This window comes from Seriola lalandi, unplaced genomic scaffold (genome assembly GCF_002814215.2).
Source record: "Seriola lalandi dorsalis isolate HSWRI2012SDOR001 ecotype SW California unplaced genomic scaffold, Sedor1 jcf7180002054023, whole genome shotgun sequence".
Classification (NCBI taxonomy): domain Eukaryota; kingdom Metazoa; phylum Chordata; class Actinopteri; order Carangiformes; family Carangidae; genus Seriola; species Seriola lalandi.
In genome coordinates, this window is record NW_019524576.1 from 12,155 (window position 1) to 24,982 (window position 12,828).

Genomic DNA, 12,828 nt, shown 5'->3' on the forward strand with positions numbered 1-12,828 from the left:
CAAGTGAGGCCCTGTGGTTTCGAAGGGATTGTCACCTCTGGATTGGACCAATGGCTGACAGCAGTCTTTTTAAAGCTCAGGTGACAGCCACCTGTCTCTCCTTCACCTCCAACAAGCAGCATCTCCTTCTCTGTATTGTTGAGTGTTCTGTGAGTAGAGTTATCGTAGATGAAGCCTTTTGGAAAGCTTGCCAAGTTTGTTAAATTAGTATATTGAGAGATATTGATTGACTGGATGAACAGTCTGGTTGGAGTCAGAGGCCCTTCTTGTTTGTGGTTCGGGACGTTAGGTTAGAAATTTGTCATTTCTTTATATTTTGTTTTCTTTCACAGGAGCATTCAGGGCAGATTAGTGAACTTCTGTTTGTTGCTTTGGGCATGGCTCAACTCTTAAGCTAAATAAACTGCTACTCTGAATTTCTGACCTTTGACACTTAGCAGCTGGCCTATCTTGGGAATGGGAAGAGTGGCGGAGTCACACAACATGTTATGTCTAAGTTTCCCCAAGAGCAGGGACATAACATATGTAGATAATTGAAACCTACTCTGATGGCAAAGAAACAAAAGCCAGCAGGGCCTCTGAAGGCTGTCTGAGACCCTGACCATTTAACACTAAACCATTTAACACGTCACTGAGTCAGAAGGACCAGTGTTCAGAAATGACCAGAAAATCAGGACAAATTGAGATACTGTATTTCCTAAAATAAAAACTACAAGTCAATTAATAGCCGAGTCTCCTATAATGATCAGGGGGTCGTCAACACAAATAAAGGTCGGCCAGGGAAAAACAAGGGTGGATAAACTCCTGGTACCTGTCATATAATGTGCATGTCAGTTAAGCATGATGTAAATTTCAACTGCTTTAATTTAATAACTTCAAGAATATATTCATGCTATGCTCAGAACTTTGTTCTGGATTATGTCTTAAGCCTTTGATTCATTCATCCCCTTTGCTTTGTTTTGCTTTGCTCCCATCCAGCTGTTGTTACATATGGTATGCTTGCAAATGTTTCACAATAAAAGTATTGGGGGGTGGGGATTGTATCAACTGAAAAGCTAGAGGGCTTTTAATGTGAAGCAGTTACAGGAAGTGATGAGTTTGTACTAACATCATAATACAGTAATGTTAAAGGGGCAAACGGGAGCGGATCAAAACAAGGCTTCTTACCAATATATGACTGATTATAGAAATAAAAGTCTGTTACCTTCTGCAGGTTTTACAGAAAATGCATACACATACATCTATTGTTCTTATGATACAAAGCATTTCTTTCTGAGCTGACAAACATGACTCATGAATAAATGTATTTACCCGAAGAAGAAGAAGAAGAAGCAATTACATCAACTATTACTTTAACCCCTCCCTGATGGAAAGATTTACAATATTTTGTTTGGGGTTGGAGAGTGCGTCAGATAATGAGGAAGCTGGTCTTTGTCCTGGTGGTGTGAACCAGTTGAATGAGTTCTAATCACAGCCAGCCAGTCTGTGTCAACACAGGACTGCGTAACTGCAGCATCCTGCCTCCCTCTCATCCTCTCCTGGCCCAGTCCAAATAATAGCATGGATTAACTGTTCTTCCCATCTACTGGCAGCAGGAAACAGTAACCACGACATACACTATGTGGACAAAAGCACTGGGCCACCTACACATTACACCAACTGGAGCTTTTATGACATACCATTCTAAATCCATAGGCATTTATATGGAGTTGGTCCCCCCTTTTGAAGCTATAACAGAAATGTAGGAAATTTTTGCCCATTCATCCAGAAGACCATTTGTGAGGTCAGAACTGACGTAGGACTAGAGGGCCTGGCTCGCAATCTCCATTCTAGTTCATCCCAAAGGTGTTCGATGGGGTTGAGGTCAGGGCTATGTGCAGGCCAGTCAAGTTCTTCAACACCAAGCTCACCCAACCATGCGTTTTATGGACCTGGCTTTGTGCACTGGGGCACAATCATGCTAGAGCAGAAACGGGCCTTCCCCAAACGGTTCCCACAAAGTTGGAAGCATAGAATTGTCCAAAATGTCTTGGTAAGTTGAAGCATTAAGATTTCCCTTAACTAGAACTAAGGGGCCTAGGCCAACCCCTGAAAAACAACCCCATAGCATTATCCCTCCTCCACTTAACTTTACATTTAGCACAATGCGGTCAGGCAGGTAACGTTCTCCTGGCATTCGCCAAACTCAGACTCGTCCATCAGACTGCCAGATAGAGAAGCGTGATTCGTCACTCCACAGAACACATTTCCACTGCTCCAGAGTCAAGTGGTGGCGTGCTTCACACCACTCCATCCGATGCTTGGCATTGTGCTTGGTGATGTAAGGCTTGTATGCAGCTGCTCAGCCATGAAAACCCATGCCATGAAGCTCCCGGCGCACAGTTTTTGTGCTGATGTTAATGCCTGAGGAGGTTTGGAACTGTGAAGTTATTGAGTCAGCAGAGCGCTGGCGAATTTTAGGCACTATGCGCCTCAGCACTCAGCGACGCTGCTCTGTAACTTTTACGCGGTCTGCCACGTCGTGGCTGAGTCGCTGTGGTTCCTTAAAGCTTCCACTTTGCAATAATACTATTCACAGTTGATGGTGGAATATCTAGGTGGGAAGAAATTTCACGAACTGACTTGTTGCAACGGTGGCGTCCTATTACAGTACCAAGCTCGAATTCAGTGAACTCTTTAGAACAACCCATTCTTTCACAAATGTTTGTAAAGGCAGACTGCATGGCTAGGCGCTTGATTTTATACACCTGTGGCAATGGCACTGAATGAAACACCTAGATTCAATGATTAAGAGGTGTGGCCCAATACTTTTGTCCACATAGTGTATACAAGAGCCCCTCCAGCCCCTCTCTGAAGACAAGGTTCAGGTTACTTCATGGTTCGTGCTAAACAGCTTTACAGGGGACAGGCGCACATACATACGTTGATATGGGTCATCAATGGGTACTTGTAGACAGGAACGCTCAGCTAAAGAGAATGCTGACCTCTGACTAAAATCTTTAGCCTGTCTGAAGGTAAAACATCACCTATGTAATGAAAGTACTAATTATCATTAACTGCACTACACTTTATCCTGCCACCACTCAGAAACATGAAGAAATGCAAAGGCACGGAATGTGGTTCTCAGTTATGCTGAAGAGATGATTGTCATGTTTATCTCCCAGACATACGAACAAACACACTCCTATCCTGTTGTTAAGTCTAGTAGATGACGAGCCTGCTCCCCAGGCCACAAGAAAAACTAAAGTAAACCTTTCTGTGGTCTGAGCTGCACATGTGCAAACAACAAACACTTTCACCTCAGAGAGAAAAGACTGTAAAACACAGAGGACGAACGAAGGAAAATCCATAATGAGTGTTGGTGTGCACCAGTCTTTCCTCTCTGAAGTTCCCTGATATGAGAAGCACTTGACTGGGCTGCATATTGCTGGAAAATGCACAGAGAACACCTTTCTAGTAAGCACTTTCCCCTCATTCTTTAGAGCAACATACACACAGGGCTAATTGCTCTGATCACAACAGCCCCTGCAGCACTTGTCTAAACTGCACTGTGACGCACAGAAGAGCACCAGCAGATAAACACAGCGCCAGAGAGTGGCCATCAATGGCTCCGAGTACACTCAACCCAACAGCTGCAGAGGGCTGTGACTGTACAACACAGCCAAAAGTAGCACCTATGAAATTGCTACCAGTGCCTGTAAGTACATCACACACAGCAGCCACCTGCCAGAAAGCGCAGACAGCTAGATCTACTAAACAGCTCTGCTCAGCACAATCATGTATAGTGAGTTACATATGGACAGTGACTATCAATAATCCTGGGTGAACAGAGGCAAACGGCCTCTCCGCACAACCGCTGCAGATGGTAATACACTACAAATTCACAGAATGGAAAAGGCATTTCATACAGCTACATAACAACAAAATACACATACACAGGGTTCACTTTTGGCTCGATGCTCTGGATACTCAAACCTCTGTTCATAAATCCCCCTGCAGCATCTGTAGTTGCACCAGAACATAGTTTAATACAGTGAAGAGCAGCCAGTATAAATGATGACTCCATTTCTCCAGACCCCAGTATTGGTCCAGTCTTAATTTTGCTCATAGATCACTCTCATGTTAGTCAGACTGTTTCACAAAAATAAAGACTGACTAATTTTAAGCCAAAGACATTAGACACCTTACCTCCAGGCTAACTCAGGCCTATGACCAATGTTACCATGCTAACAATCAATGATACCTGCAATGACCAGTAGGGATGATTTTCTAATATTTGAACAGTCATTAAATTTGAAAAAAAAAAAATCGAATAGTTTATGCAACTGTCATGTTAATTTCCCAGTTTTTTACTGGCATCTGGTAATGTAACAAGCTGTATAATATCACAACGTGAAAATGCAGAACATAACTACCAAACTAAATCAGTACTGCCAGGAAAACTGCCCGCCTCCTCACATTGATCCCCTGGACTGGTTTAAAGCTAATTCTGTCTTGTCTTTGGTCAAACCTTTAACTAGAAATTTACAGCACACTGACACTTTGCAGTCTAAAGCCACAAAAGAAAAACTGAGGGTTTTGTGAATGGGTATCAAGCATCAATCAACATGACAAGCATATGCCTTTTACAAAGCACCACAACTGTATTTTCAAAGCTGTGAGCACTAATCATACCTCAGTTCTAAGAACTTTTTCAAGACAAGTGCTGATTAATTACTTTCAGGTCCAAAGGCCTGACTTTTCCAATGTCCTAATTTGAGGAATATACTGTCAGCATGTTTTCCTACAGTACTAACTAACTTCTTTCATCTGGCAAGAGAAGCAGAAGTGCTTAAAAGTAAAATGTCCAAGTACACACAACCAGAGAAGTTAAAACTGTCAAAATTTTGATTTGAAACAGGAAGTATCTAAACAAAGAACAAATAAACAAGATGAACCATCTGACCAGATATCTGATACTGAAAATAAAGTATTGACATTTGATTTCTACTCCTACTTAGTCTGTAACTTCAGTATGTTGAAGATCATAGAAGAAGAAGAAAAGATGTCAGTGCTTACAGGATTTTAACAAACCCTGGTCTTTCAGTACTTTTATTCTAAGAGAATATCTTGCTGTCTCCCTGCACCTGGTGTTATGATTTCATATCTGTAATATTAATCCCTGCATGAGAACTTGTTAATTAAAATACTTAACCTTCGCATTCAAGACAAATAGAAATTCAAAATCCAGTTCTACAAAGGTGTTCATAACACTGCTCATATCAGAGTTCAGTAGGCTTGACCAGCCTGGCTCCTGTAAGAACCCCGTGTTCCCTGACCATCAGGTCCCTGTGCACCATATGCAGCCACTCACTTCATGTATTCCCGCCAATCAACTCCCTTCATTGTGAGCAATTGCTCAAGCAGTACAGGGCAATACTGCAGAGCAATATACTACCACCTTCACTGTCCAGGGTCTATCATATCACAGTTCTTCAAATGAGTGAGTGTGTGTGGGTTTGTGTGTCAGGTTCGATTTGAAATTAACCACAGTTTCCTCATTTTCTCTTCAGTTTGTGAGAACCATGACAGAAGAAAGGGGAAGTAAATAAAACATAGGTGACTGCTTTCTCCACGACCATAAACAATCATGAGGCCGATTTCAGACTCCTTCAGAATTAGCACCACATCAACAACCACACCAGCTGCAAAACAAGCTTAACTGAGCATATCTCATTATCCAGTCCATGAGCTGGACCTAGTGCTATGAAGCTACCTGATGTGAAAGATATCATATCAGTCATGGACGGACACACAATCCGTCTGTCTGCACTCTGTCAGCCCTCATAGAAAATCAATGAGCCAGTTAATTTAGTGCAATGGGACACCCATGGACATCATTGCTAGTAGAGCTGACCTTGTAACACATGGCCTATGGCAAGCTGCAAAATGATCAGTGTCAAGTACTGCTACAAGCAAACAACTAGAACACATAGTCCAGCTGTGAATATTCAGTGCAGCACAGGCCCCTGGCACATGATTGATGGCTGCTCTGTACTGAAGTTATCTCAACCCAAGAAAAGCCATTACACGTGTCCAGGCTCTGTAAGCAAACCAACAGCCAAGGTGTTACAGCAAGGTGTGAAAAAAATGTGTGAAACAGATGCTAGCCACAGTGCCAACTACATTACACTGCTGTTCTGAAGCTGGATTTAATATGACTCTGATAAAGATGTCCTGTGTAGCTTGATGCCAAAAGCCTGTGTTCTGACACAAAGATAGGAGGTAAGGGAGTTAATAAGTGGACTGGACACTGAGCTGGCACCACAGGCAACAAGCCTGGTCCGCCCAACTCAAAACAGAGAATGGATCATACAAGATAAAATGATTACAGTGCCTGGGTGAAATCAATATAGTTTCCTAAATGATCTGAATCAAAGATCTTGCTCGCATCCTGTCTGGTAGCACTGTACTATAACTCTGCCTTGTTCTAATTAAGAGTGTGACTCATCTCATTACTTTAGCATCACTCATCAGCCTACATGTTTTGCATACCTACGGCTGGAGCATCATACTCATCGCCCAACAGTATTTCTGGTGCAGAGTACGCCAGAGATCCACAACTGGTTGTCAGCTTTTTCCCCGGCTGAAACTTGTTACTGAATCCAAAGTCAGTGAGCTTGACCAGCCCTTGTTTCTCGAAAAACACCACATTCTCCGGTTTGAGGTCCCTGTGCACCACGTGCAGCCGATGGCAGTAGGAGATAGCATGGACAATCTGGGCAAAATATTTCTTGGCCAGCTCTTCGTTCAGACCCTCCTCATGTTTCATAATGTAGTCAAACATATCCCCTCCATCACCTAGCTCCAAGATGAGGTAAAGTTTGGTCTGAGTGTCTATCACTTCATACAGGCGCACAATGTTGGGATGTTGGACCAGCTTCATGCAGCGGACTTCCTGGAAGAGGTGACCCGTGGCCACAGTGTCCAGCTTAGTCTTGTCGATCACCTTCACCGCCACTTTCTCCCCGGTGAAGACATGGCGTGCCAGCTTGACCACAGCAAAGTGGCCGCGACCCAGCGTCTTGTCAAGGTCATACAGGCCAGCAATCTTGCCATCATAGCCCCGCTTGAAGCCTGCCATAGCTATAGAGTGCGATGGGGAGAGGGGAGCCCCCACTGCAGGTAGGGACTGATTGGCTGAGTCCTGTGAGTCCAGCTTAGTTCAGTTCATCAAAGGCTGAAAAGAGAAACCCATGGCTCCGGCTTCCTGAATGACATGAGAAACACAGAATTACTACAGTTACAATCAACACTGACTGAGTCCAAATAAGATTTACGACATTTGTCTGACAATACTAATACACCTGTCCACTCCCTTTCTCATCATGAAGCATTGTGCGGAATAATGGTTGGCTATGTTACAGAATGAAATGCGTCTCATTAAGAGCATTGTACAAAAAGTATATTTAGCTTAACGCATAAAAACTGCACCCTGAATTCCCCCCCCCCCCCCCCCCCCCCCCCCCCCCCTCCCGTTTGCCGAATATTGAGAGGAGGCGTAGCTGTTGTTTTGACAGAATGGCTTCTGCACGGTCGTTAGCTCATTTATCCTCATGTGCTGCCTCGTCCTGCTACAAAGAACCACGTTAAACTTTCCTGAAACTATAAATAAAGGCTTCCCATGGTCGCATGTAAGGTCCGCTGTCCACTGAGTTTGACAAACTAGCCCAGAAGTCAGCTGCATAACGGGCCCAGCGGTAGCACAACCAACTGACGTTAGCCAAACGTTACCAGGGGCTAGCTCGTTGTACATTGATTGATCAACGTTAGCAATCTGACTGACGTTAACTGCTTTCCGTCTTTAACGTTACGACGTTGCCTGCAAATTCACAAACCCACCCGTCAATGTGCTCTACACAGACACATGTATCCACGTAACATAGCGCTGACCACACAGGTACACCAGGGACTGCTTTAAATATCTCACAGCTAGCCGTGGTTAGCATGTAGCATGTAGCAAGCTAAAGTTACTACGACTCGCTCAGCTCACCTCTCCAGCCTGTCTTCGGTAAACATAAAGCCCTGAGTCCGGTCTTCGCCGGGTGCCTTGGAGTCCTTCGGGTGCTGTCAATTGAAGCTTATCGCAAATTATCAGAGAAGATGAGGGTGGTGCAGCCTCTCGGTGGTGACCGCGGCACTCAGGAGGTGCCTGTGCCCAGGGTTCGTTCGTAAAACGAGGAATTGCATCGTTGGCAACGGTCGCCCTAATCGGAACGGTTGTATCCTCCCAGCCGAGGCGGTAGGGCTGTGATGCTGCCTTCACGTGCTCAAAAAAGTGTCGACATTTCCAAAACGGTCACACTCACAGAATTACCATAAAACACCATACCATAGACTGTATATAAAAAGCACCGTACACATATTTGAAAATCACCCCCACTTTTCAAGAGACTATGCATGACATCGTAATAAACTCAGCTAAAATTCTCCCATTAAATCTATTACTAATTCAAATTCCAATAGCTTTCAAAAATGTTGTTGAAACAGTTTAAAGAATATTATAATACATTAATACAATACAATAAATATTAAATATGTGTTGCATACTTAAATGTATCTATATACAGATTCTATATATCACATGTAGACTGGTATTTTTTCAGAACCAACAAAAGCATAAGAAATATTATACATTGACACATTGAGTCGTATAAAGGCTATTATATCACAGTTAGGAAGCCTAGAGTCAGGTATTTACGCGGACCGCGTGAAGGCAACATAAGAGCATCACCAATTACATTCAACTCTGACGTCAAACAAAGTCTTTGGATTGAGAAAGGCTGTAGAACAGTTTACCGAACAATAAAAAAACGTGTAACAAGTATGTGATTGACAAAGGATCGTGTGTCTTAATGAAAGGGAGCGTTTTAAATTAGCTTGTTCTGTGATATGAACATCAGGACTTGCAATCTGTCCCCCCTTAATCTACGGTTTTATACAAACACGTCACCACCCAACATGTGACGATCAGTCGCATCATAGCTGGTGATAAAATATTTTCACTGATTGCGCTTTTGTGCAGTGGATCCGTTTCCTGTAAGTGCTGAGTGGTCTTTTCAATAAAGGACGTGCAGTGACATCTAGTGACGGACGGAGACAGACGTGTTATGACCTTTATTTGACTTACCTGAGAGTGTTCCTTCTAAGAAAAATTTGGGTTTGGGTTGGAGGCATCACCAATTGTTTCCACAAAGTAATACTTTTTTTATTTCTTTTTTTAAATTTTTATATCAAATACTGACATGGAGTAGGTTCCTTTCCTCCTTTTCCTCTGCTATAGCTGCCACAGAGAACTCCCAACCTGCACCATGTGTGAGCTGCTAATATTCCTTCTCAACACTACTGTATTTCTTTGCATTACCTGATTCATTCAAAAATTGATTTTCAGTCATTTGTGTATTTTAACTTTTTGCATGGCATGATAAAGTATGAACTTAAAGTTTTTTTTCTTTGAACTTTGACCTAAAGGTTTACTGCTGTATTTACTGTAGTGAATATTAAGAAAAACATAATCAAAAGGGTATCATCTTATTTTTGACCACTTAAAGTGTTAGGCACAACAACGAGGACAGGAGATGTAGTCTAACAGTAGAAAACAGCCCCATGTGAGAATGTAATAAGGTAATAAAGAATGTTAAAAAGAAAGACGCCCAGATACATTACTGTGTAAACTTTTAAGGTGCTTCAAATGTTTAGATTCTTACCCAGCATGCAACACCATCAGGGAGGTGTCTGACTGCAGCAGGACAATGAGCCTAAAAATACAGCCAGTCATGGAGAACTATCTTCAGGGAACAGAAGAACAAGGCGTCCTGATACAGATGGTTTCGGGCCCCACAGAATCCTGATCTCCGCAGCATGGAACCAGTCTGGTATCACATGAAGAGACAGGAGACAGTGAGACAGACTGAGTGTGTTCCATTTAGTTTTTGTTCTTTTTATTGCGCTTTTTTATGAAGTTAATTGATAAATGAAAAAATCCAGATGTGATTAATAACATTAAGTTCCATTTAGGTGTCCTCTTAACCACGCCCAGTGAACCGGCATCTGTCAGCTTTCACACATAGTTGGAATGCAGTCATGATTAATGTAATTAGCTACATCTCTGCTTTAGAGATGCATAACAGATGTAGGTGCTTCCATGCACATGGACTGCATGACACAGTTAAGCAGTTTGCAGGCTATCATAGTCCGTAATGTATAAAAATGCTAGAGAGGGCTGAACTTGATTTTGGATCAAGATGAGATGGAGAGAGGAAAGTTCTAAATGAGTTTGGAAGGAGATTGATTATCGGGGCAGAGGTGGCAGCCAGGAGCTGCAGTCACACTAAACCAAAAGTAATCTGTCCAGATGAGTCATCCTTCACCATTATACTGAAAAGTGGGTGAATCAATGTGTGCTGTAGACCCAAAGAGTACAGACCTGAAGTGATTCATTATGTTGAGTAGGTCAGTTTCCTGGCATAGTCTGGGGAATTGCCATTATTGAGAATTATGGGGATTTACCGGTATAAATAAATTAAATAGTTATTTTGAGTGATCACCTTTATCCTATAATGAAACAATTCTATCCTGACGGGAGTGGTGTCTTCTCTCCATACACAGGTTATAACCCAGCAGACGCTGGACTTCAGTAATGGGGGAAAGTCGTTGGACTCTCACGACCATAACGTCCAACAGATGTAAAATTTTGGAAATGAAAATTGGGTTAAAACGTACCCAGATAGCAAAATATATCTGGCCCATACTTGGGCCACATGCTTGTTTTCTGCTGGCCCAGTACAATCCAGGTTCCATGGCCCAAATCTGGCTCATATGCAGCATGATTGTCATATGCTACTTCCACATCTGAACCAATTCTGACTGACTCTGCCCTGATGTGGAGGTATATGGGGCAAACTCGGGCAGAGGACCAAAACATTTGTTGGGCCAGAAGTTTCATTTTGCAATCTGGGTAATGTTGGCTAATTGACATTGTGACGTTCAGCAGATTCTGAGTTTTGGTCATCATACCTCGCAACGAGAATGTGGGTATTTTACATGTCAGCAATATTAAACAGGCTCTGATGTTTCTGTTCTGGAGAAATTAAGAAAATACATCTCATATTTATCAATGCAAAATAAAAAATGATCTTTTTTACAATTTATGTCATGTTATGTTTCTGTTACAGACATTCATCTATGATGCATTTATCCCAATCCAGATGAGAGCTCGCACACAGAGAGAGAGAGAGAGAGAGAGAGAGAGAGAGAGAGAGAGAGAGAGAGAGGGAGAGAGAGGGAGGCTCTGTTCAGACCTGGCATTATACTTTACATCCGTGTCACAAGAGGTCAGCTCAGGACACATCGAGGATGCATTTGAGATCTGGCCACATGTGGACACATTCTTCATTAGCAGTGTGAACGCAAATGTGTCCTGGGCCACACTGGAGGACCTCATACTCAACCGATGTCCTCTGCCACAGTCTAGCTAGTCCTGCCGGTTTCATAGAGAAATGCTGTTTTCAACTGCCTAGCTCGTAGTTCATCTGTCATTACCTCAGGTATGTTATGTGTGTTAGCAGTGTGGTGCCCACACACAGAGTTAACTAAACTCTACTAACATGGGTTAATGATTAACCATTAGTGATTTGTTCAAAACAATGCTGTTGCTGCTTGCTTCTCAAGAGGGTTCATCTATATACAGTACATGTGATAAAAAACAGCATGTTAATGCAGTTCTTATTTTTTGCTTTTTTCAAGAATAACAAAAGAACTGATAAGAGAACCGTTAGAGTACTGGATCGGATCAGTAAGCAGTATTGGTAAGATTAGTAGTACCTTTAAAATCCTAACAGTTCACACATCAGAAATTTGGAAGACATAGGACTTTTGTTACTTAACAACACAAATTAAAACAATCAAAATGTTACCTCTCATCAGGCCTAAACTCAAACTGACGTCCTGACATTGAATGTTGGTCACCTGATGTCCAACCCAATGAAACACCTATGGAGTGATATGATTGACGCCCTCCACCACCATCATTAAATCACACATGAGGGAAGATCTTTATGAAGGATTGTGCTCCTCCAGTAGAGTTCAGAGACTTGGAGGATTGATGACAAGGAGCATTGAGTCTGTTGTGGACACTTTTAGTACGACGACACTACTGAGTCACATTATGTTGGATTTTCCTTTTGTTTGTCATCTGTCTGAAGGTATGTTGGGTTTCAGCTAGCGTTTAAGACAAAATTCTACAGGCCGTGTGTGTGCTTACTGAGTCTGCAAATAGCTCCAGTGCTTTGGATATTATGTCATACACACAGCAATAGAAACATCACTGACAGTGCCACCTGCTTTTCTTTTTTCAAACTCAAGATGGGGGTGTTGCTTTGTGTTTGATTTGCCACCACACAGTGTTCTTCTCAGGAGGTTTACAGGACTTTGTTTGAGGGAAGAAATCTAGTGTGTGTTCTCCAGATAAATGACCAGCACATATTTCCTCACATCTGCCAAATGACCTGTTCCACTAGGGGATTAACGGACTCATTTTAGACCTTTTCCCTTCACCAATAACCTCAGAATAAAACAGAGACAGGGCTACTCAAGAATCTCGGGTGGGTCACAGTTCTTCACTGTGTCATGGATATGTCATTCATTTCATTTTCTTAATTTTTAAAATAAATTTCATTTCACACAGAGACCTTCATCCTTTATTATTAAAAAGCAACTGGACACATTTCAATATCACATTCACCCAGACTCACCATGACCTTTATATTCCTCATACCAAGGGCATTAATG

General features: G+C 42.4%; 1 protein-coding gene across 1 annotated transcript; it reads right to left on the reverse strand.

Moving 5' to 3' along the window:
- Nucleotides 1-6,501: 6,501 nt before the first annotated feature.
- Nucleotides 6,502-8,269, reverse strand: LOC111652529 (SNF-related serine/threonine-protein kinase). The gene is made up of 2 exons (XM_023402813.2): nucleotides 8,033-8,269; nucleotides 6,502-7,249 (listed from the first exon to the last, which is right to left on the reverse strand). The coding sequence occupies exon 2, from the start codon at nucleotides 7,121-7,123 to the stop codon at nucleotides 6,518-6,520; it is 606 nt and encodes a 201-aa protein (XP_023258581.2). The 5' UTR covers nucleotides 7,124-7,249; nucleotides 8,033-8,269; the 3' UTR covers nucleotides 6,502-6,517.
- Nucleotides 8,270-12,828: the final 4,559 nt, after the last annotated feature.

Coding starts and splice junctions, on each gene's coding strand:
- LOC111652529 (XM_023402813.2), bottom strand. CDS start 7,123: ATGGCAGGCTTCAAGCGGGGCTATGATGGCAAGATTGCTGGCCTGTAT.